The 25312-nt window shown below is 39.8% G+C and overlaps 1 protein-coding gene across 6 annotated transcripts in view; it reads left to right on the top strand.

Moving 5' to 3' along the window:
* The window catches only part of LMO7 (LIM domain 7), a 214108-nt gene that overhangs the window by 135465 nt on the left and 53331 nt on the right, over positions 1 to 25312 (top strand). For all 6 annotated transcript variants that reach the window (XM_053665513.1, XM_053665515.1, XM_053665516.1 and 3 more), the window contains 3 exons: positions 17968 to 17998; positions 19001 to 19114; positions 23241 to 23439. In XM_053665513.1, coding sequence (XP_053521488.1) covers positions 17968 to 17998; positions 19001 to 19114; positions 23241 to 23439 — 344 coding nt within the window. The remainder of the gene's footprint in view (positions 1 to 17967; positions 17999 to 19000; positions 19115 to 23240; positions 23440 to 25312) is intronic.

The following is a 25312-nucleotide window of genomic DNA, read 5'->3' on the forward strand; positions in this document are numbered from 1 at the left end:
AATACTTGTCTGTCTGTGACTGGCTTATTTCACGTAGCATGACGTCCTCCAGGTTCACCCATGTTACTGTGTGCGGCAGGGTTTCTACTTCTGGGTACACAGCCAGAAGAATTGAAATCGGGATCTCTGAGAGCTCCCTGCACTCCTGGTTCACTGCAGCATTATTCCCAATAGCCAAATAGGAAACAACCTAAATGTCTCTCAACGGATGACGGAATAAAGAAAATGTGGCATATACATGCAGTGAAATGTTAGTCAGTCTCACAGTAATCTTAATTCTGTATGTTCACCTCAGTTTCAATGCTTAGTCTTAATTCCCAGTACTGTCTTACTTAATAAGACACTGATGTACAACACACTCACAGGGGTGTAAAGTACTGCGTAGGGAATATGTGATGACTATATATGGTGCCACATGGGTCCTGGAAATAGCGGGAGGAACACACTGTAAAACACACGGTTGTCTAACCACTATGTTGTACACCGGAAACTAATACAGAATAACATTGCATGTAAACTGTAATTAAAAAATAAAAAAGATGCAGATAGAAATGACTTTGTAGTTAAAAATGTAGCTGAATTGGCTGAATCTTAAAGTATTGTAAGAGTGTCTTTGTTAAATGAACTAAGCAATATGATTTTATCCTTGAGAGAATGAGGCAGAAGGAAAAATAAAGGATTTGTCCATGTGGGGAGAAAGAAGAGGGAGGAAGAGGAGTACGTGTGGAGGAAGGACAGGTGTGGTGAAGGAACGGGTGACCTCCTTTTCCAGAAGAGAACGAATGGTGTGACCCCATGACAGTCCTACAGACTGAATCTAGGCGACAGACAGTAGTAGGGAAGGAAGGACCTCTAAATGCTTTCACTCTTACATGTGAAGATGGTGGTTCATTTCTTCCTTTTTCTTTTGTTCCTTGATAAGTAGAGTAAATGAAAAAGTACATATCCAGTAAATCTAAATTTTAAGAAATGGAAGGCTAAAGATTTAGGGTTATTTAATGATCTCTCTGTACTTCAGGCTATTTAGATGTTTGTATTACTAAAATAATTGTAAACATTTGGATTTATTTTATAGGCAGAAATAATATTCAATAGTGTTCTTATAATAAAAAAGATAAAAGCAAAAATGTTTGTTTCTACATCCTAAAAATGAAGTTTATAAAATTGAATAGTCCACTAACAATTTATTCTTGCTTTAATGTTGTCTATTATTAGGAATGATTCTTTTTATAATTTCTTCTAAATGGTAATTTGTCCTCTTAATTTTAGTAACAGTTGTATTAATAAAAACTATAGAAGTAGGAGGGACATTATCTCACCCACAGGTTAGTAGTAAATCATCTACTAAGGGTCTGAAGTCTTAATGAAATTTGTTCATTCATAAAATAGTGAGAATTATGGACTTGGGAAGAACTTATCTTAGGTAAAGTTTTGAATTTCTGAATATCACTTCCCTCCTCATTTCCCTACTCATATGATTATGAATAATCATAAATATATTATTCATGATTCTCTTCTTCATCCCTCAATCCTAAGTAAATAATTTGTCAATCTGATGTTTGATTTCTTTCTTATATTTTATCAGAAATTTAAGAAGAAATTTGGGGTTATGTCATTTGAAAACTTATTTTTTATTATGTCCGGGAATTGTTTTCAGGGAATGAGTTTAATAACTTACTAACTTTCTGCTACCAATTACTTCAAATGTGATTTTTTAAAAGTTTAATTTCTTAAGACTTAAAAATTGGCCTACCGTTATGAGCAGCTAAATATTGTATTCAAACAGTTGTCAGCCTTCAACTCTGGAGCACATCACCCTACTATTATAATGAAAGTAATTCATGGGACATCTATTATTTATATTAGTTCAGAATGCTGAGTCACCATACAGTTACTGTGAGTGCTCACTCTTTTATTGGAATGTACCAGAGTGGCTCTCTAGGGAGACTCATAAAACTGTTGCCTCCATATCAATCTTAAAAGTATAACGGGAATATTTAACTTTAGAAACATACTTTTAGGGAATGCTCCTTTATAAGACGTAAAAATCGGAACATCGGAGCTGGAAGGTACTAAAAAAAAGCTCATACAGTCAGTCCTTTCGCAGAAGAGGGAGAAATGTCCCAGCAGAGGTCAGGTGGCTCCTGCCAGGCCACGCCCTGAGCTGAGACAGGTGTGCTGATTCCGGGACACCTCCCGGTTTGAGTGTGGTTTTTTCCACTGTATTTCACTGCCAGCTCCACCAGAGCCACAAAGGATGTGAATGAGTTAATATTTCATTTTGCCAGATTTAACTTCATTTCTTACTTCAGCGGGTGATATCTGCAAGATGGGTACTCTCCCTACATTTTACTTTATTAGTCCATTTCACACTTAGTAACTTGAATAAAATAAGAGCTAGATTTAAATTTCAAAGGCAACTACCCACGTTAATCAGACAAGAATATGTTCACATTATTTCACATTTTAGAGTGTAAAGTTCACCAATGGCAATTTGTCTGTGTGGCCAGAGTACTTTTTTCTTTATCTATGTTTTACACTTGTTTTCACCACGTCGGTCTGTGTTAATGTTAGTTAGTGGTGCCTCAGAACTCTATCTAGGCACAGCTGTTTTTATGGAAGCAATTTGGGATTATAATTTTTTTGTTGTCTAGAATTTTCTAATAAATTAGATTCATGGTCATTTAATCTTTCACCACATTCAGATGAATGAGCCCAACATTATTTAATTCAGACTTTCTTTTTAACTTGGGCAAACAAATTAGAGGTCAGGTAATTAAAAAATATGTCTAGGCTTGGTTTCATGCCAATTACCCAACTTCAGAGACTTAAAATCGGGATGCATGATATTATAAGGAAACTATAAGATAACTGCAACAAAAATCAACGTATTTTAACCTTTGAATAGTATCTCTTTAGAGCTGGCAGTGGTTGACTTTTCAGAAAAGTTACAGAAGAAATAAATCAATGTTTCAAGAATCTTGCGCTTCTTGAAACATTTTGTTCTGTGGACTTCATGCATGTTTGTTTTGTTTAGGTGTTCCCTTCAGGATCCCGTGGAGTGTCGGTGCTTATATGGTGTTAAGCAATGAACTCAAAGTCCTTCCCCGTTCTTTAGATGCCTGAACCAAGACATCCTAGAGCCAGCTTAGGGCACAGTGACAACAGCAAATCGAGCGTGCTTGTGCGTGGTGCTCCCTGAAGCATGCCTAAGCACAGTGAAGCATGTTGAGGTTTTTTTTTGTCAACATTTGAAAATCATTGGCACTAGTTCCAGGCGCTTCACTTAACTTTGAGTTGCTTTGTGCTTTTGTGTTAAATTCTAGTTGGGTAAGGCTAGAGGAGTTACATTTCAGTTTAACTTCCTTTTTCAAAGACGTAGTTAAACTTGTTGAAGCTGTAGTTTTCACTTTGGTGTATGTCAGTGGCTCCCGGTCACTAGCGTGCATCAGCATCACCTCCCTGGAGGTTTCACTGAGGCAGTGTTACTGGACCCCTGACTCCAGAGTTGATGATTTGGTGGTAGGTGGGTATGGAGTAGAGCCTGAGAATTTTACTTTCTAACAAGTGCCAAGGTATTGTGGATGCTGCTGATCTGGGAACCACTGTTTGAGAACCTGTGTTCTAGTAACAGATAAACCAACAGAAATACTCAAAGAGCAATTTAGTGTCCTAATAATATTTTTACTTCTACTGACATAGATATTGAACAAAACCTCCAATCTATGAATAATATTTGAGAAAAGAAAATGAGATGAATCCTCAAAGTTCCTTTGGAGCGGGTGAGACATCAGTTATGGACACATGTGAATAATGAGTGATACGGCTCTATATTTGGATGAGTTATTGGGTCTCTGAAGGGATGGTGTTTCAGCTACATGCTGTTGTTGTATGGGAGTTTCCATGATATTGTCATTTAAGAATTAAATGTGTCACAGATATCTGGGTATTTTAGGTTCAAGAATTGGCACATTTGGCCCCAAAGTAAGAGTAAACAGGTTCTGTTGTGTTGGATTTGCTTGACTAAGGCAAGAATAGGATGCAGTGCAATAGGAAATGACTGAAGGATGGACATGGGGATACAACTAAATTTAAGTTCAAGGTTAAAGCCTGGTGAGCCCTATAATTTAATGACAATGATAGGGAGTAAATGACATAGTTAAAATGGCTCCTTAAAAATGATTCTGGCTGCGGGGTAGGATAGATGTTTAGAGATGTTTACGATGTAGTTCATGCTACATCATAATATAATGGGATGCTTTAAAGCGGTCTGGGCTGTGGTACCCAGGGACTTGTAGGGAGAGGCCTTCAGGAGGAGATAGGAAGGCTTCAGAGACTGGTGAGCTTCATCTGAAATGATCAGTAGTTCAAAAGGGCGGGGGGAGGACAAGTCAAGAGCCTGTTTGGAAGACAAAAACTTTTGTGTCTTATGTGGACATGGGAAAGAGGAGGGCTGTTGATAGGGAGGGTTTATGGAAAGAATTTTGGGTTTATGCTGGGGCAGGTCAAGAAATGGGCTCACCAGGAGTGGCCAGATGATCATGAATGTGAATGCCGGCCACACAGTGGACTTAACTCAAGGGACTAAGTGCCATAGAAATAAGGATTCTAAGGGGGGAGATGTGGAGAGGGTTCCATTTTGGGAAGGTTCGTGAGGCGTCCCTGTGGAGGGAGAAAGGGTAGGTGAGGAGAAAGGAAATGGAGTACCTCGAGAAAGAAGAGATGAATTCAAGAGATGTATGGGAGCTAGAAATGACAGGATTTGGTTAGTGGGCACGTGAGAATTTGAGGGAGAGGACGTTGTTTGGCTCATTTCTTTCTGGCTTGGAGACATGGGGCCCTTCACCAGGGCAGAGCATGTGGATGGATGAACAGGCCTGGGCATCAGATGATGCCCGCCCTTAAGTACTTACTAAAATTTTACCTTTTGAGCTGGACTAATAATAGTGGGAATGTGAAGGCCCCACTATTCTGGAGAAACGTTGTCTGGGAAGGATTAGTTGAATTCGGTTTGGACTAAATATGGTAAAGGGAAGAGAGGAGGAAAAACTCATTAGATGCATTAACCTCGGAGGTTTTACAAGGCATTCGCAAAGAAAGACACCGTATGCATGATCTCAGTCCTCTTTTTAATGTCACCTGCACTGTCACATATTTGCAGTTCCGTTACAGGAAAGGTGTGTGTGTGTTCATCTACTGGAGTTATAAAAACTTGGCGGTAAATAGTTTTATGTAAGAATTTTGTGACAGATTTCAGCTTTGCCTTGAGTTTCCCCGACACAAATTAGATGCAGGTGGCACTGTTGGCAGTGGTCTCTGTGGACAAAGGTTAGCATGGAGAATCAGCAGTGCTCTCCAGCCCGATACTCGTATTGCTATGAATAAGCTTTTAAGGGACATAGATCTGGGTTTACATGATAACTGTAACTTCTGGAAGACGGGTCCATCTCGCTAAATTTTGGTGTCACGTCTGTGGAGCGGGGCTGCCACCACGTGTTGAGCTGTGCTGGAGGTGAAGTTCAGCTCATGTGAAATGTGTCATGCAGCGCTGACGTGGTACAATACTTCTACTTGTTTCCTGTTGCCACTGTAATAAATCGCCACAGTTTGTTGATAGTGACTGAGAACAACACGGATTTATTGTCTTACAGTTCTGGTGGTCACATGTCTAACATGAGCCTTCGGGAGCTAAAATCAAGGTGTCAGCATGGCTGCTTCCTCCTCGAGGCTCCAGGAGAGTCAGTCTTTGCCTTTTTCTTTTCTAGAGGCAGCGAGCATTCCTTGGCTCCTGGCTGCAGCACTCGAATCTCGGCCTCTGTGGTCACATCCCCTTGTGTAGAGTGGGCAAGTCCCCCTGTTCCTGTCCCTAATAAGGACACCAGTAACTACATTTAGGGCCCACTTGACAATCTAGGACATCTCCTTACCACAGAATCCCTAGCTTAATCACACCGGCAAAGTTTCTTTTGCCATGTAAGGTAACACCCGAAGATTCCAGGGATTAGGATATAAGAACATCTTGGGGTTGGGGGACATTCGTTATTCAGCCTACCACCGCGTTCACTAAATTATCAATAGTGTGAACAAAATTAAGAATTAGAAACGGAATCTTTAACTAAAAATCTATGATAGTACAGTATGCATTATTCATATATAATATACTTTATAGACAGGTGTATTTTAAAGAATGTTCTTAACCATTCCAGAGTGCATGAAAAAATGGGACCTAAAATGTATAACTTTTAGATAATGGCTTAAATCAGGTTTAGTTGGAGGAGCATTGAAGTTGGTCAGACTCTACAAAGGCTGTATTGCAACCCAGCTGGAATGCAGAAAATGAAGCTCTGACACGTGATTTTCTTACCACTTTAAGGCTGAGAGACAAGTAGGCTGGCATGTGTTTTTCCCAAGATAATGAGAAGGCTGAGCTCCTAGGTCTTGCAACATTTAGTATGTATTTACTGAATGTCAATTATGATTCAGGCACTGGGCTAGGTCTTGCCCTTGGATCTGAGACTATGTGTTTCATTAACTTCTCAGGTGTGTAGTAATTGCTTGGCTGTTTGCTTTGCTTTTCTGTGTTTGTTATCTTTTTCTAGATTATAGTCATTAAATGACCTTTTCAGCTAATTTTAGACCCATGGGAACCTTGAATATGGTTTTTTTTTTTGATTAAGGAGAGTTAGTTAAATCCTTAGAAGCCTCTAAAACACAAGGGAGTCAAACTCATTTTCACTGGGGGCCACATCAGCCTCACAGTTGCCTTCAAATGGCTGAATGTAATTTCAACTCTTAACAGTTAAGGAGTAGTTCCATTTATACAGTCCTAAAATTATTTTGGCCCTTTGAAGGCAACTGTGAGGCTGATGTGGCCTCCAGTGAAAATGAGTTTGACACCCCTGCTCTAAAACGTGGTTCTCAGCCGTGGTCCATTCTGTGTTCCTTCCCACCCCACCCTCCACCCCGGACTGTTCGGCCATGTCTGGATACTTTGAATACCATGACTTGCTTGGGCGGAGAGGCTGCTGGTATCTGGTGGATAAGGCCGGGAATGCAGCTTTACATCCTGCAGTGTAGGCAATAATCCCTACAACAAAAAAGTGTAAGGTTCAAAATTGTCGATATTGCCAAGGTCAAGAAACCCTGCTCTAAGTTCATATTGCCTGTGAAACTTTGGGTTAAATAAAACTGGGAACATTTAGTTATTTTCTCTTGGAGTTGCTTCGGGAAACATTACATAAAGAAAGACCTATCTAGAACAAAATTTAGGACTAAAAAGATCTATGATGAACTTGGGCTAGGGATATTTTTGAGGGGGGAGTGGTACTTATTTTCCTATGGTGGAAATTAAGATTTTGAGACAAGTTTCACTTATAGGCACTGGAGAATAATTTACTTCTATGCAAAATGGAGACTTTCTGAATGTGTAGCACAGATACTTTCGTATGCAGTGCTTTGACGATATGGGGTTTATACTATAAGTACCAAGAGGACATTTTATATAAGCTGCATCTGAGGAATTGGTGTGATAATAACTGACAAAAACAATTTTCTTCACTTTATGCTTTATAGAGAACCTTCATGTGCATTAGCAAGGAAATAAGTATTTACATGCTAGGCACTTCAAATATGTATATAAATATATAAATATATATACACATAAACTGTGTCCAGCACAAATAATGCCCCTTTTTTAATCACAAAATCTTTTATTACATCATAAGCATGTAGTTCTGTAACAAGCATACTATATGACATTTTAGGGGAAATATTGAAATTAAAGTATAAGTTATTATACCTATGTTAATACCCTACCAACCACACTCAAGCAGATGTTACTTCTGCCAGGACCTGTATATAACAGTGCTGGACACACACACACACACACACACACAATGTAAAACACAGCACTTCGTCCACCCTCCCACCCGCCCGCCTGTTCTGAAGGTCGCTCCGCTGGGCTGCCATCACAGTGTGATCAGGTCACACTCTTTCCAGGGGCCCCAGGAGACAAGCATGTTTTGTTTAATATTCACAAACTTAAGGGTGTAGATCATTGTTTTTTTCAAGATAAGAAAACATACCCTCAGGAAACTAACCCAAAGATCTTCCTGTTTAATTCCGTATGTGCTTAATTTATAACCTTATTTCTTTATAAGTGCTGGGTACTGGTCTTATAGAAACTACACTTGTAAAGGCTTATCAGTGGCCAAGTACAGGGAATTTATATTTTGTAGTTCTCTCACTATGCAAATTATTGTGATTTGTTTCTTTTGCTTAGATGTATTTTCAAAAGAGCTTTGGCGGTTTTCCGTCTGCGGAACCCATAATGGGTTTTGTGCACAGGATAGTGGAAGCATCGAGGTTTTGCCCGAGAAGGTGGTAATAGGGGACTGGTGTGCCACTGTCATTGGGAGACAGATTTAAGCAGGGAATTACTGTGCCACAGACCGGTTTTGAGCCAATGCTTTGAAAGAGTATTCAGAGACTTAATTCAGGATATTACAGAGACAATTATTTCAGGATTAAGATGTAAATTATTTAAAAATACATTAGATTCGGAACTGTGACTGCACTAATGCTGAATCAGGGTCTTAGCTTGGATCTTAGTCTATGGAAAATTGGGATCATATCAAGTCTTTTTTTTTAATTGTTATTTTTCCCATCACCATTTATTTCCCTTGCACTCCCCTCGCCCACAACCACCACACTGTTGTCCATGCCCATGAGTCCTTTTTCCTCCATCCCTCCAACCCTCTCACCTCCCCCCCACTGTCATCTGTTCTCCATCTCTGAGTCTGCCCCCCTTTTGCTTGTCAGTTCAGTGTGTTCATTAGATTCCACATATGAGTGAGATCATATTGTACTTGTCTTTCTCTGACTGGCTTATTCCACTTAGCATAATGTTCTCCAGGTCCATTCATTCTGTTGTAAAGGGTAAAATTTTCTTCTGTTTTCACAGCTGGGTAGTATTCTATTGTGTAAATGTCCCATGGTTGTTTTATCCACTCATCTACAAGTCTTAATAGTTTTGTGACCTTGGGAAAGTTTCTTAAGTTTTTGGAGTTCCAGTTACCTAGTCTGCACATCATTAGGTCATTGTGCAGAACATCCATATCATGGTTACTATAAAGTGCTTAGTGAAGGCAATTATTTTTCATACACATTACATAATTTAGCAAAAAAGTGAACTTAAACTGAACAGAACTGGAAATGCCTTATTAATATCTTTACCCCTTAAGACTTTAGTAAGAGTTGTACCAAAAAATATGAAGAAGTGAATATTTCAAAGTCTAAGTAAAAGAGAGCTCCTGTTGGACTTCTCAGAACTTTAATTTGCAATTATGTGTGTACATCCTTTAAGGAGTGGTTTTAAAAACAAATTTAACTTTAGTTTTCTATTCAAGATAAAACTGTAAAAACATTGCTTCAATTAGTTAATAATTCAGTCATTGACTCAGAATTTCAATTGAAGACACTGTTAAAGAGGTGCTAAAGTTTCTGTTTTAGTTTGTACGTGAACGAAAGAAAAGTTGAAAGGTTAAGAACTTTGAACGATTATGGTAGTCATGGGACCTAAAGTGAATTATTTAGAAACATTCAGAAAAATACCATTTTTACAGGAATATTTTTCTAGCACAACAATATGGATCTTTTGTTCATGTTCAGTACTTTCTGCAATTTTGTGGATTTTGTGTTTTGATCCAAACATAAATATTTTGAGGAGGTCAAATTCTGGCCAAACCTTTGGAGAAGATTCTTGAATCTCTGTTCTATATTGATATCCTTATACTTGAGCATCACTACAGAGACGTACTGCAAATACCTGCATCTGTCTACATTCTGCATTACTTTTTCCAAGGCTCTTTTAAGGTGTAGGTTTGTCCACAATTTTAAAAATGGATATTTGTGCCCTGGCTGGTATAGGTCAGTGGATTGAGCTCAGGCTGTGAACCAAAGGGTTGTGGTTTGATTCCCAGTCAGGGCACATGCCTGGATGTGGGCCCGGTCCCCAGTGGGGGCCATGTGAGAGGCAACCACACATTAATCTTTCTGTTCCTCTTTTTCTCCTTCCCTTCCCCTCTTTCTAAAAATAAAAAAAGAAATAAAATATTTAAAAAATGTATATTTCTTAACAGTGAGTCATAGATTTTTTTGTCCAGGATAAGAAGTATTCCTACTTAAAGAAAATTTAGATTGACTAAAAAAAGGAAAAGAAAAGAAGTACCTCACCTTGCATATTACTGTTGTTCCGAAATCATGATGTGAAGGACCAACAGACGTATTACTTATAGTGAAATTTCATGTCGACTTTGCTGAGCGTGGGCTCAAAAGTTTGGAAAGACACAGGAGATGTCCAGTGCAGTGTTCTCCTAAATTGTGTCTTTCGGAACATCAGGGCTTGGACATTACCATTTTTAATGATAATTTATTATTTTTCTTCTTTTGAGGGGAAGTAATTAGTAATTGTGTGTGTGCATCAAGTATTTGAAGGGTCAAGAAAGTTTGCAGGAGTAAGTCCTCCACCCTCACCTTCCTGTCCCTCGGCCCTTTCAGCTCGTTGTTCTCTTTCCCTCCCCCACTTGCCTTGTGCTGGATGGTTCTCTTGCTTTGCTGGCTTCTCTTCTACTTCCTAACTATGATGCGTTGGCCTCAAACCTTAGATCTCTTCTCTGTCTACACTCATTTGTAAGGTGATCTCACTTTACCTTTATGACTTAACCTTTCATCTCTATGCTGCCAAGTCCTTAGATCAACGATTTTCCTCGTGTTCCTCAAGAATTTTTCAAACATGCAATAGCTGACTGTTTAGTCAGGGGCACTGACCTCTTTTCCCTTTGATGGTTGAATACAAAAGTGACAACAGCCACACAACAATAGCCATCCGGGGTTGAATGAATCAAAATTATACCTTTTTTTTTTTTTTTTGGCAGATTGGCCAAAAAGCACGTTTTTGGTGTGCTGCCAAATTTTAGCAATTAGTTTATGCGTGCCATGAGATGAAAAGGTTGAAAATTGCTGCCCTGGGTTATAGGTCCTGCCTAGACCTCTGGCTTGAACACTATACTTGTGTGGGTAATTATCAGTTCCTCACCTTTCTACTTTGTTTATTAAGTGTCTCAAACTTAAAATGTCTGAAACCCGAACCCGCTATTTCCATTGCTACTGCTCCCTAGCATTGGAATCTACAGAAGTAAAATTACAGGTGAGTCTGTAATTGGCATCTCCCCGCCCGATAGGAGTGAATGCCATTTCGTACACAGGGTATACATAATGGATACTGAAGTCTGCATCAGGAATGGTCTGTTCTCATTTGCAATCCAGCAGGGGATGTGTGTGTGGCGTCTCAACTGTGAAATCAGTTTTATATAACAGCAAACATATTCATGAAGTAGAAAAGAATGACAAAAAGAGTCTGTGGTCGAAAGAGTTAGAAATAAAGCCCACCTTTCAGCTCCCCTCAGTCTATTACTTAAGTGGAACTGTGTGCCAGTGCCTTGGAATGCATGTGTTTTTTCCTTTCTCTTTAAGTGAAACTTAGCTATTTTTAGTAGTGTGTGGGAGGGGTGTGAAATTTAATGACAAATTATTTTTAACAGGAGGGTACTTACTCATTTGTCATGTTTGGAGTAAGTTATGTTGCTAGGGTAAAATCTGTTGAATTTCCAGGAGTGTTTTCTCACATAGGTAGGTCCAGAAATCATCAAGTTTATCTATGTGTGGCCACTAATTATCTCCAGATGTGGTGGTACTTTCTCATGTGTTATTTTTGCAGTTTCCACAGTCAGCTAGAGCTGCGTTTTTGTAACAATGGCAGATGAAAAATCTATGAGTCACATGTGTCTAACATGACTGGCACATTGTCAATTAGAATAGAGTTTCGTTTTTAGGGATGAAGGTGGGAGAAAAGGAAGAATTTACCATTAAAAAAAACTGCATCTTGCTTTTTGAGACAAGGAAGGAATAAGTGCAGTTTTCCAACAATTCATCTTCAGCTTTTTTATTCACACTTCTCATCTTTCTTTTATTCAACAGTCACTAGGGAAAGATGGTAGTATTTGCTCTGTTTTAAATAATGCAGTAGATGTGTTTCATGAATAGAAAAAATAGACCTTGTGTTAATAGGACAAGGAGCCATTACCTAATATAATCCTTCTATCCTTCTTTGATTCTTACATTTGGAATAAAAACAGTCCCTCTTCTGAGACAGTAAGTAGTTAGAAATTTTCACACACTTACTATTTTCACTTCGTATTCTCAGGGTTGCTCAGAATCCCTCCTGTCTGCCCATTTGGAGGCGACTGCCCTGCTTCACACACAACAACGGTGCCACTGCTGTCACGGGGGGCGGGGGGCAGTACTTTGCAGGGCCTCCGTGGTCTCCACGGCCACATGTGCACCCCCGCGCTCACCCCGTGCCTGTGTGACAGATTTCAGGCCGAGGCTGCACCCGCACTGTTTCTACTTGTGACTGCTTATGAAATCATGATTCTGAGCCTCATTTCTTGCCTTTTTTTTTTTGAAGTTGTGAACAGGTGGCCAGACTTCACAGCAACAACTGGAGGGCAGAGATTACTTGGTGGCTTGGAGAGGGACCAAGAAACTCCTGAGCCCAGTTTCTCTAACATCAATCCTATTTCTTAAGAGGCAACATTCAGTTCAGCTGGTGCCACCCAGGGCAGCGCAGGGCAGGGCAGGGCTGGAAGGACTCTAGAAGGGTTGGGTCCCTCGGAAGAACCCACGCCTTGCTCCGGGAAGTAGCCTCAGGAAGTGGATGCCTGGGAACATAATCACCCAGTGAGTCGAATTTTTTCTTTTTCCTGAGTAATAAGGATGAAGGCTTATTCTGGGTCAAGAGAAAGGACTCTATAGGGACCGTAGGGTTTGGGTTAGACAGAAAGAGGGCTGACTGGTTGTGGCAGAGAGGACACTGGGTGGCGTAGGAAGCTACACCTGGATCCCTTACAGAAGGCCAGACTCCTCCTTAGCCAGAGAAGCTCGGGGGGTGGTGATAGGTGGAGCAAAATTTCTCCTCATGGTACCCGGGCAAAAATACTTCTACTGTCAGAAATTCCAGCCTGAGTTTTAAATCACATGTTTCCTTGATGGTATGATAAGATAAGTGTGTTTAATGTTTACAGAAGGTGGCTCAGATGAGTTGGGGGCTGGAATCTGGGGAGGCAAGATGCTTTTGCAGCACAGAAATCCCAGTTCTGAGAGGATTTAGCATATTGGGACAGAACAGGAGATGGGACCTTGCGGAGTTGCAAATGAGGAAGTTGGCACTTTGAGGAAAAAGGGTGTATGAGTATGGGAAGGGAACATAAAAAGAGAAGTGAGATTCTGTTTCAGACTCTGTGACGCTTTATCTTATTTGAGGGAAGACGTTCTCTATCTCTCTACGTCCTTGACCTGCTGGACGTCCTTGATCAGTGAGAGGCTTTAGGTAACTTAGGCATGAACATTCGAATGCCTGGCTGCCCTTGGCCAGACCTGTGGCTGCCTCCCGGGATACAGCTGCGAGTCAGGTACGGTCCCTGCTCTCTGCACTCGACCGGAAGGGACTCCAGGGACATCACTGGTGGGTATAGGCATGAGGTCCTGGGGCCAACTCTTTGATAAACAGAGACATTTGGAAATGTATTTGATGAAGGCCTAGAACACAGTCGGCTGTACCAAACTACAACAAAACTATAATCTTGTCCTTTAAGGCTTTCTTCCCAAACTATGCTTTCTGGTATGAGGGAGACAGATTTTTGCCATGTGGGCACATGTAACAATTTTTTCCCCTCAGATTTTGAACTTTTGGAAGATTCAAGGGTGTTGGCTGAGGAGCAGCCCACGACAGACAAAAGACAGATAAAAAGCGCTGGCTTGGTGCCAGCGTGGATGTTTGGTCAATAACAGTAATATGTCATGCCAGGTTGCCTTGCCCTTTATTTGTTCTAGAAATAGTTTCTTATCCAAAGCCTTCCATGGCAAGAGGGTAAAGAAAGCGTTATGTGAAAGTGTCTTGAATTGTGCTTCACAGAAATGTGTTTCCTGGCAGGGGACACTTTGTGTTGGGAAACTCAGCAGTCCTCTGGCTACTTCCCTTCCTCCATATCATTGGGTCAAGGTGGATAATTGGAGGACGTTCTTGAAATGTCTTCTTTACTTGATCCACCTGCATTAAGCACTTTTTAAACCTTCTCATTTAAGCCCAGTGAGAGTGGTGTGCTGTTCCCAGGTGAGACTGTGGAGGCACAGAATTAAATAACACAACCAAGTTCTCGCAGCTAAGTCAAAGTGGTTCCAGAATTCTCACCCCAGAAGTCTGGCCCCAGAGCTTGCCCTCTTGGCCGAGCTGTCTGCACCGGGAAGGCCCTGCTATGGGATCTCCTGCAGGGAGACAGAGCTTCTAAATGAATCCCTTTTCCCTGGTTCTTTGCTTAGCGGTGCTACTCTTTCACAGATAATTTGTGCTAGTATCTAAAATAGCCGTGAATAAAGAAAGGATCAGACCTAGAGCTCCGGAGTTCTTCTGAGTCACCTAACAGCTGTCAGGATAAGATGGTACAGATGGAGGCATTTACTGATGGGCTCACTTGTGAGTTGGTGGCTCTTTCCCTCCAGGCCTCTGACAGCAAGTTCCGAGGTCTGTGATGGGCATGTATCTTCTGGCCCTTTGTCAGGTAGTGAAGAAATTACCAGGGCTATTCCATTAACAGGGTGGAAGATTATATCTATGTTATACTTGCTACTTCTTAAATATCAACCACAATATTTAAAAATTAGTGTATGTAAAGTACAGCATAGGGGCTATAGTCAATATTGCAATAACATACGGGGTGCCAGGTGGGCACTTGAAATATTGGGGGGATTGTTTTGTAAATTATATGGTTGTCTAACCACTATGAGCTATGCTGGAAACTAATATAAAATAACATTGAATGTCCACTGTAATTGAAATAATAAAAAGTAATATGTGATATATGGAGAAGGCTGGCAACATATTCAACATTTTTTCAAACTAATGTTTCATCTCTATACTTTTTCATGTTAAATTTGGGTTTCAAGGCAGGCTTGGATTCTTTGGTCTCTGTATTTCAGAACTCTGCTGGGAAGTAATTTTATTGTAGAGAACAGCATTCAATCTTTATATTCAGTGTTTTGAAGTTGCTCTTTGTTTTTGAATCTGTGCTCTTTATTGGGTTACTGATGTATGATTGTAAAGAATTTTCTTTTATTATGATTTTCAGGGTAGTAGCTTAAAAAAGAAGCCCAATTATGAATATCAATACAATTTGAGTCAAAAGTCAATGTTTTAGTAACCTAATCCAATTTAACTGTTCTTTGACATCATATGAATATTTATTAGGAATCTCCTGAGATTTTATTATTTCATACTTTCTCTTGCTAAATTACATTACTGTAGGTTAAATAAATGTATTTGATCAATACTTGAGAGCATCTATGTGCCATGCACTGTGCTAGACACTTTTAATAAAGTATTTGCATGTGCTGGCCAGGTGGTAGACCCTGTCTTAAAGACACTCGGGATATGGCAGTAAACAAAACCACAAAAATTCTTTTGGGTTCTGGTGGAGGAGAGTCAGGTGATGAATGAATGCGTGCAGGAGGTGGTTATAAACTAAACCTAAAGCTGGCTGCAAGTTTAAATCCTGGAGTCCAGCATGGGTCTGCTTGGAAGCCTCTGTGAGTGGTGCAGTGGATACGATGGGCTCTGTCCTCGCATTGTTTAGTGATACTAACAGCTTCCTGACGCGTACTCGCTGCTAAGGACCTGGGTACATTTCCTCCTATCTGTTGAAGTAAGGGATCTTATCGCCACTTTCTCCAGAAGGAAACTGAAGTTTGGAGAATCCAATATATTGCCAAGACAAACCTAGTTTGGGACCCAGATCTGAGCCAAAGCCCATGCTCTTGAACACGATGCTTTTGCTAAGTCAACTCTCGAAATATTTGTTACGGAGGAGTGAGCCAACTTTGGAGATAAGGCTGCCTTAATTTTGGTTCTGATGGGTTGGGCAGTAAGTTGACTGGCTCTAGGAGAGTCTTGTGTTACCATAAGCTTCCCCTCCACCCTTGGGCCTTTTCTATTTATAAGGCCTTGGGGTTGTGCCCTGGTCACAGCAGGCAAAGACGCTGCCGGGTTACTGACTTCCAGCAGTGCATGCGTTTGCTTTGTGCCGGAGAGTGGCCTCCAATGGCTCCAGCGAATCACTGAGGCCTTGAATTCCTGGCACTGCATTTCAGTGATAGGACACTAATGTGGCTGGCTCATGTATCATTATGTTCAAGAGCATGTTATAAGTGCTCATATTTAGAAGGGAATGTGAAGTGTGTAAAAGGTTGTAGTACCAAGTTCACTGATTATTGTGCCTGTTTATGGCAGCATAGGCCATACCTTGCATTTATAGCAGTGGGAGGTGCAATGTTGTCCTTAGGTTCATTTCAGTTGAAGTTTATTTTATGGAAAGAAATGGTCATAACTGTCTCATTGATTCTTTAAAAGCTAAATTCGATGTGTGTGTGCACATTTCCCCTTTTCTTTCTTTCTATGTCTTATGTGTGTTTTATATATGTCTTACCTATGACATGTGTGCACATGGGGGGGACCCAATAAAACCCGGAATTTATTTTTTTTAATTGCATATTTATTCTTAAGTGTTTAAACTTCGTCACCTTCAAAGTACTCTCCATTTGATGCAATACTCCTATTGAAATGTTTTTTCCACTGCCCCAAACAGTTTTGGAACTCGTCAGTTTTGAGTCATTTTAGTGCTTCTGCCATTTTTTTTTTCACCTCTTCCAAACCAGCAACACATTTCCCTTTGAAGACTTTTTTCATCTGGGGAAACAGAAAAAAATCACTCGTGGGGAGACTGGGTGACTAGGGTGGATGGAGGATGGGGGTCAGGCCATTTTTGATCAAACACTGCTGAACACTCAGTGTAGGCATAAGTCACCCATCACGAAATGGGCAGATGCATTGAAAGAGCCTTCAAAAAAAATTCACTGAAGCTGAACACAGCCTCTCACAACAACACCAGCTGGTACACTGATACAGATGGGTTCCTGGAACACTTACCTAGCAGGGAAAGCCTGTTCTACAAGGGACCTGCTCTCCTGAAGATAATTCTGTTTTTTTTTTTTTTTTTAAATTTCCCCACATTTATTTTATCTTAACAAAGATACCACTTGCAGACTTTTAAAGTGAAAAGCCACCTTACTCAGGCTTCCACAGTCTCTCTGAGTTCACGATGATCCCGCTCCGGTGCCGCTAATGCCCGAAAGCACATTATTTTAGGGCCATGTAAATCCCTTTCATTAATTAACTCATGTTGTTGCTTCTTCAACATTGTGGTGACATCGGCCTATTTTAAATTGTCCCATAAATATCATATCCTTTTATTGATAAAAGGAATTAAAAAAACCCATGATTCTTGCAATAGAGCAAAATCTCTTCAGGGGGCGAGTCACAGCTATGGTTTAAAGTTTACTTCTCAACTTCTGCAGAGTCTTGGCCTCTGGCCCGTTAGCTCTGGGAAACTCGGGTGACGCCCTCCACGTGGACAGCGAGAAGGAGCTCGCAGTGCAGACGGCTCTTTCCCTCTCCAGTTTCCTGACTGTTTTCCTGCCGTGAGCACATTTCCCCCATTTGATAGGGTTTAGACATGTTTTAAAATAAATACGAAAAGATGCATATAATGCATTTTAGAAGCCAGACTTTACTGAATAAAGTAATTTGAAAAATGCCACCTTTTCATAGAAACTGACCATTATATTTCATGAAATCAATATAGAAAAATTTTTCAGATGGATAATATGTAGCCTGAGATTTCCAAACTTCCCAGGTGGTATAATATTCATAGAACTTTAGAATAAAAATGGGCCTTTAGCTAATAATTAATAATTTAGAGTCCTTAGTTATTAATAGATATTTCTTCTTTTTCTTTACAGGCAAGAAGAGACTGACAGGAGAGTGAAAAATGTAAGATATGTTTAATGGAATATTATAAATGGTTTTTTGCTTGTTCTGCAGTAAGACAGTGGGATCTAAATATACCTCTTGCACTCTGTATTCTTTTTCTAAAGAAGTTTTTTGCTAGAAACCAACCAGTCACAAGCTCTAAATATGTTTAAATATGCTTTAAACTTAAATTTTTCTCTTCATGGTAGTAACAGGACAGTTTAATGCTGAAAAGTGGTTCCTTATATGTTAGTAATGTGGTGAAGGCAAGTGAACACCTTTAGGATTTTTAGGAGAGTCAGTCGGAAACCACCAAGTCAGACTTGAAGGAAAAACATTGAATGTTGAAGAACTCAGAGCGCCGTGGCTGGTGTAGCTCAGCGGATTGAGCGCGGGCCTATGAACGAAAGGATCGTGGTTCAATTCCCAGTCAGGGCACATGCCTGGGTTGCAGGCCAGTTCCCAGCAGGGGACACACGAGAGGCAACCCTACATTGATGTTTCTCTCCCTCTCTCCTTCCCTTCCCCTCTAAAGATAAATAAATAAAATCTTTAAAAAAAAAAAGAACTCTGGGTAATTGTATGTATATACAATACGTACAATTCTGTAAAATATTCTGTATGGATGAGAAGAATTTCTAATAATATAACAGCTTATTAAACATAAGAGTGCAGTATCCTTAAGAAGGCTGAGAATTAGTGTTTATATGTATCCATTTTCTAAGTTTGTTGTTGGTAAAATATTGATTGCTTTAGAAGTTTACTTTGTTTTCCTCTTATAATTTTCTTCCCTCTTCATGTGTATGAACACCTGTTGGGATCAGCACTTTTGGTCTGAGAACATGCTCAGAGACGAAAACCTAGGAAGAGTAAATAACATTTTGAATGACCCTTCACATAATTTAAAAGAAAAGAGCCTATTAAAATATACCCTCTTTTATCTAGAGTGTTCACCTGCATTCGAGCTTGCACTTAGTCGCTATAAATAAACTGATCTTTTTGTTTTATGGAATTTTTTTAAAGGTTTTGATAACATTGTACTGGCTGGGAAGAAAAGCACAGAGTAATCCCTGCTATAATGGTCCATATCTGAATTTGAGAGCATTTGAGAATCTTTTAGGACAAGCTCTGACAAAGGTGAGTACGCCTATGTGTATGAGATGACCACTATAACTAGTACTAGTTTCCCCTCTTCTGTCTCCCCCTGATTTTCTGTTTTCCTTTCACTTTTCTTAATTCTTCGCCTTCTCTGTAGTGAATCTGGCTGCTCTGACCATCTTTGCTTTGGTGTAGTTGGGGCTGGTAGAGAGGACGCTTAACTCATGTGCTGGCTTCCTCTGCCCCCACCAGGGAGTGAGTGAGTCTATTTCAGAGCAGTTTCCAGGGTACAGGCTCTGGGCATAGGTATTTATCTCTTAATTCTATGTAACTTGATGGGATAGACATTCAGTTCCTTTCTTAGACGCTTTGCATAACTCTATGTTCATGATGAATTCAACCTGCAGTAGAAAGGTTCTTTGGGGCTATGAATGTGTAGAAGCTACTCATTTTTTAAAAATCGTAATACCTCTTTGTCATGGATGATGACCTCTCATGCCTATACCTCAATATCTCCACAACTGTACACACTGCTTCTGTTTTCTAAAGAGGAGGGAATGCTGTTACATGAAATATGATACGGCTTTTTAAAGTTAGAATGCTTTGTTTTAAACACATTTCTAGTCCTTCATATCCTGGACTCAGTTTGCAGCTTTTGGACGTTCAAGGTCAGTTTGAGGAGAGCCAATGCCAGGTCAGACTGTAGTTCTGCCAAACCTTCACTTGTTAAGATCCGAAAGGGAAAATCCACTTCTCTTAGGGGATACTTATCTAGGGGAATTTGCAGTGTTCAGAGCAAAATATGTAGTCAAAATAATATGCTAATTGTAGTTGCTCTTTGGATTTTCATGGTGAGTAAATGATAGGTACCAGTAAGGCATTAATTAGGCTCTGGCACATTAGGGATGCAATAAATGTTAGTTGTCATGAATGGAAGATAGAGATTTTAGACCAGGATGAGAATTATCACGTGTCCCTCCATCTTCCGTGATCCTTAGTTTTGCCCCAGTTCAGCCACATACATGGTAGAAAGGTGGTATTATATAGCCTAGGAGGTTCAGGTCTTCCTTTTGACTTTTGTTATTTTTGAATTGTAAAGAGTTTATAGCATTCTACTCAAATTCCTTGAAACAGTTAATTCGGGTAACAGTTGAGATATTATTGTGCACAAGCGTTGTGCCAGGTGTTGGAAAGCCACTCACACAAGGCGAAGGACCCATCCTCATAGAGCACCGTTGCCCTTGGGGACACAGGAGCAGGTGAGTCACTGCAGTGGAGGAGGGTACGGCTGATGGAGGGCTGCGTAGGGAGCTTTTGGGCGTGATCAGAGCTCCGCCTTGGTTATTTCAGCTGAGAAAACATTCCGTTAGAAACCACACGGGCCCCGGCTGGGTGGCTCAGTCGGGTGGGGCATCATCCTAGTACACCAAGAAGGCTGTGGGTTCGATCCCCGGCGCATACCTGGGTTGCTGTTTCAATTTCTGGTCAGGGAGCGTATGAGAGGCAACTGATGGCTGTTTCTCTTTCACATTGAAGTTTCTCTTTCTAATCCTTTTTTCCCCCCTCTAAAATCAATAAAAACATAGCCTCAGGTGAGGATTTAAAAAAACGTTTAAAAAACCCCAGCAACTTGGGACTTTGGCTTCTGTATTACTCTTAACAGCCCTTGGTCCTTTTTATGGCAGTTGGACTGAGTCTGAGTAATCCTGGTATGGTCTTTGTGCTGAGAATGCTTCATTTATTAAAGGCTGTTTTCTGTCGCCAGGGTCCAGTCGGTGGGAGTAGGTAAAAAATTTTGAGAGTTAAAAACTGTACCTGTGGTTTCATTCCATTATTATCGAGTGGGGATAGCCATAAAAGGTGTGTAACTCTAGGACCTGTTTTGCATCTGTTCTGTTAAAATCAAAACCATTGTGTTTACCAGACTTTCCGACTTAAGTAAATAATGCTTCAGGCCAACCCAAGATACCAGCTAAAAGAATGCTGTGGGTTAGCCGTTGCACCTGAGTCACCCTATGAGCTGGAGGGGTCGCAGTGAGGTGGCTGCGGTGAGGACTTCAGAGTGAAGTCCTACATAATGAGGCACCAAGTTCTTATGTAACTGTGGTAGCCGGTTATAAATAACTAACATTATGAGGTCAAAAATCACCTCGCTGTGTGTCCAGGGCCCTAAGGCTGTAACAGGCATGTCTAAGAAACCTATTGGATCAAAAGATTCACTTAACATCTCTAATCTTTTTATATTTTGACACATATCTAGCCCTGCTAGATGGGGAAAGCCCTGCTTCCCCATCTGCTCGGGAATGGGGTACGAGGTAGCTGCGTGTGCTGTCATGGCAGGAAGTCAGCTGTAACGTCCGAAGCACAGGACAGTCGCACGTCAAACCCACTAGACGTTGTTGGTTTTCCGAACACTTGACAAAGCCAGCCTTAGCCGAAGGCGTGCCCGCACCCGCTGCTGCCTGCTCACTGTAAACATTCTTTGTCAACTTTGTCATATGTTGAGAATGTTCATAATTAAAAATTGAAAGAAGATGACAAATATATACCATCTGATTCAGTTATTAAAAATGTCCCTTATTGACTTCATCCATTTATGTATCTATTCACCCATCTGTTTTATTTTCTTAATTCTTTCAAAGTAAACCGCACAGCTCTCACCCCTAAATACTCAGTATTCATGTCTTAAAACTAAGATGTTTTTGTATGTGGAGATTCTTCCATACAGCCACAATGTCCAGGATATTTAAGGAAATTCATAAAGTCCCCATATATAATGTCCAGTTCCTGTTAAAAAATTCCCAATTATTTTCCAAGCCTGTTTCATAGCTTTTTTATGTGAATTATGATTTAATCAGAGTTCATGTATTACATTTACTTGTTTGGAATCCTTAGGTCTTTTACACTGTCTCTGTTTCAGTAAAGCCATCTGAAGGGAACATTCCTGATTTTTATTATAATAACAGAGTTGCATTCACCATATTGAAATATTAGACTTATCGCTATTCACTGATTATTACTCTGTATCATGACTATGCTACGGGCTTCTGAAATTTTACTTAAATCCCAATTTAAAAGGTTTAGTTGTATTTTGCTGTTTACTTTCACAGAGGAATGTTAGTTAAAAACACTTATTTTGAGTGAGTTCTATCTAATTTATAAACCAGTGATTAATGACATTTGCCATATTTCTATATATCTTTTTAAAAATTATATTTTAGTGTTTATGCTATTATAATTGTCCCAGATTTCCCCGTTGTCCCCACCTCTACGCAGCCCCCTCAGCTCCCTCAGGCCGTCCCCACACTGCTGTCCATGTCCAGGTCCATGGGTCATGCATACATGTTCTTTGGCTACTTTATTTCCTATGCTGTACTTTACATTTCCATGACTATTCTGTAACTACTAATATGTACGTCTTAATCCCTTTATCTTTTTTTTGCTATCCTGCAGACTACCTTCCCCACTGACAACCATCAAAATGTTCTCTGTATCTATGATTCTGTTTCTGTTCTGCTTGTTTGTTTGTGTTATTTTCTAGAATCAATTTTTGATGGGTATTTATTTCCATTTTGTTCATATTTTTGATCTTCTTCTTAAAGAAGACCCTTTACCATTTTATATAATACTGGTTTGGTGGTGATGAGCTCCTTTAGTTTTTTCTTGTCTGGGAAGCTCTTTATCTGCCCTTTGATTCGCAATGATAGCTCTGCTGGGTAGAGTAATCTTGGTTGTAGGTCCTTGCTTTTCATCATTTCTTGCCCATCCCTTCTAGTCTGCAAAGTTTCTTTTGAGAAATCAGCTGACTGTCATATGGGAGCTTTTTTCCAGGTAACTAACAGCTTTTTTCTTGCTGCCATTAAGATTCTCTCTTATCTTTAACCTTTGGCATTTTAATTATGATGTGACTTGGTTTGGGCCTCTCTGGGTTCTTCTTGTTTGAGACTCTCTGTGCTTCATGGACTTGTGTGTCTATTTCCTTTAACAAGTTAGGGAAGTCTTCCATCATTATTTTTTCAAATAGGTTTTCAATTTGTTGCTCTCTCTCTTCCTCCAGCTCCCCCCACATGAGGCACAATTTGAGCTACGCAAACAAACAAGTAATGACTGTTTACAGTGTTGGGATTTTATGCGAACTTATTGTTCTTCAAAAAAATTATTTTAGGCACTTGAAGACTCCAGCTGCCCAAAGAGAAGTGGCAGGGACAGTGGTTACGGGGACATCTGGAGTCCTGAGCGGGGAGAATTTCCTGTCCCTCCGGGCAACCACAAGAGAGAGGATTCCTTTGAAAGCTTGGACTCTCTGGGGTCTAGGTCATTCACCAGCTGCTCGTCTGACATCACACTGAGGGGGGGACGTGAAGGTGAGTTGCGTTTTTGACTGTCCATTTGTTTCTATTTGTCTGCATGGTAACAGAAAATTGGGAATGGGAGACAGTAGAAAAATGGGGTGAAAACTATTGAGGCAACAATTTCACCAAGGAGTAGATTTTCACAGAGACTTAAGTGTAATTAAAAAAAAATTATTTATTGGTTTTAGAGAAAGGCAGGGGGAGAGAGAGAAACATGGATTTGTTGTTCCACTGATTAATGCATTCATTGGTTGATTCTGATAGCACTCTGACTAGGGATCGAACCTACAACTTTAGTGCATCAGGATGATGCTCTAACCAACTGAGCAGCCTGGCCAGGGCTTAAGTGTAATTTTTTTAAAAAACAGTTTATCCTCCCTCATTGTATCACCACTAGAGGGGTGACGGTTTCACTTTTCTTCTTCTCATTTTTAGAGAAGACGAGGAGACAGTTAACCATGACCTGTTTTCTCAGTGATAATGTATTTTGATTCTTTTCTCTCCAGATTCAAGTTTAACAATCTGTGACTATGAGGCCAGATATATTAACTAGGCCAGTTATGAGGCCAGTATATTAACTAGATATACTAGTTAATATACTATTAACTAGTATATCTAAACATAAAAAAAAGATTCTAAAAAGTCTGTTCTAGTTCTTAGTGAATTTCTTTCTTCTCTTACTTCTCCCCAAAAGATTAAAAACAAATTTCTCCAGAAGAAAAAAAAAACAGGACAAACGTCTTTTTAATTACCTCTAAGAGAAGAAATGATTGGTAGCTATCATGATATAATATTATGTTAAATTTTGGCTAAGTAATAATAGTAAGCATACTGTTAGAAAACATCATTTCAGTCAGGACCAGAGCTAATCCAGGACAGAATAAGTATGAAAGGAACATGTTAATGAAACTCCTTCTGTTTGGGAAAGGAGCCTTCCTTCCAAGTCCCAATATTATGGTCAAATGGATTATTTAAATGCAAGTCTTACTCCTGTGGCTGTTGGGTGGCATGAGAAATTTCTAACTCTATACCTCTAGCAATTCCAATTTTACTGGACTGAAACCACGAGTAAAATTGCTCCAAATATTTCTGTGCTTCCGCCACTAATGTGCAAAAAATTGAGAGTTCTCATTGTGAGTTTGTGCTAGAGTGTTAGGAATTTTATTTCTTCATTTTTATTATTATTTTAATACCAAGTGATTTTTCTAATGTTTTTTTACAAAAAATTTCAAGCATCATCAAAGTCTGGAAGAATTTTACAGTGAACATCCATATACGCACCACCTAACTATCATAACATTTTATTATATGTGTGGCATCACATACCTATTCCTCTCTCTAAGCATTAGTTTATCCATCTTATTTTTTGAGGCATTTTAGAGTAAATTATACTTGTCCTAAATACATTAGCATGCACATCATTAACTAGAATTCAATCTTGTCGTTCTTGTCATAAATGCAGTGTACAATGAATTTGTCTTTCAAAAATAAAAATCAGCAAACTGTGAAGCAGCATCACACAAAAAACCAAATTCTTTGGCTTTGATTTAAATATTAACAATAAAAAATATGAATGGCTGTTTAGGAGTTAACCTTTATAATACCACTGCACTTGTTGGCCATTTGCTTTTTTAGTGTGACACTTTAATAGTCCAGATGACAGTGGTTTTAAGGAAATGAATCTAATTTATAATTTATCTAAGTGACTAAAAAGCTGTAAAAAGAGGCTGAAATTCCGAACTCACTATGTTACTTTGTCGTGACTGAAAAAGCTAAACCATTTAAAGTTTAAATTTTTATCCGGCCAGCAAACAAGAACAGGGAGGAAGGCTGAGGCATTGTGGGCACATGCAGACCCCCAGTAGTTCAGGTGCGGTGGGCCTGC

Source organism: Artibeus jamaicensis, unplaced genomic scaffold (assembly GCF_021234435.1).
Source record: "Artibeus jamaicensis isolate MK-2021 breed Jamaican fruit bat unplaced genomic scaffold, CSHL_Jam_final contig_415, whole genome shotgun sequence".
Classification (NCBI taxonomy): Eukaryota; Metazoa; Chordata; class Mammalia; order Chiroptera; family Phyllostomidae; genus Artibeus; species Artibeus jamaicensis.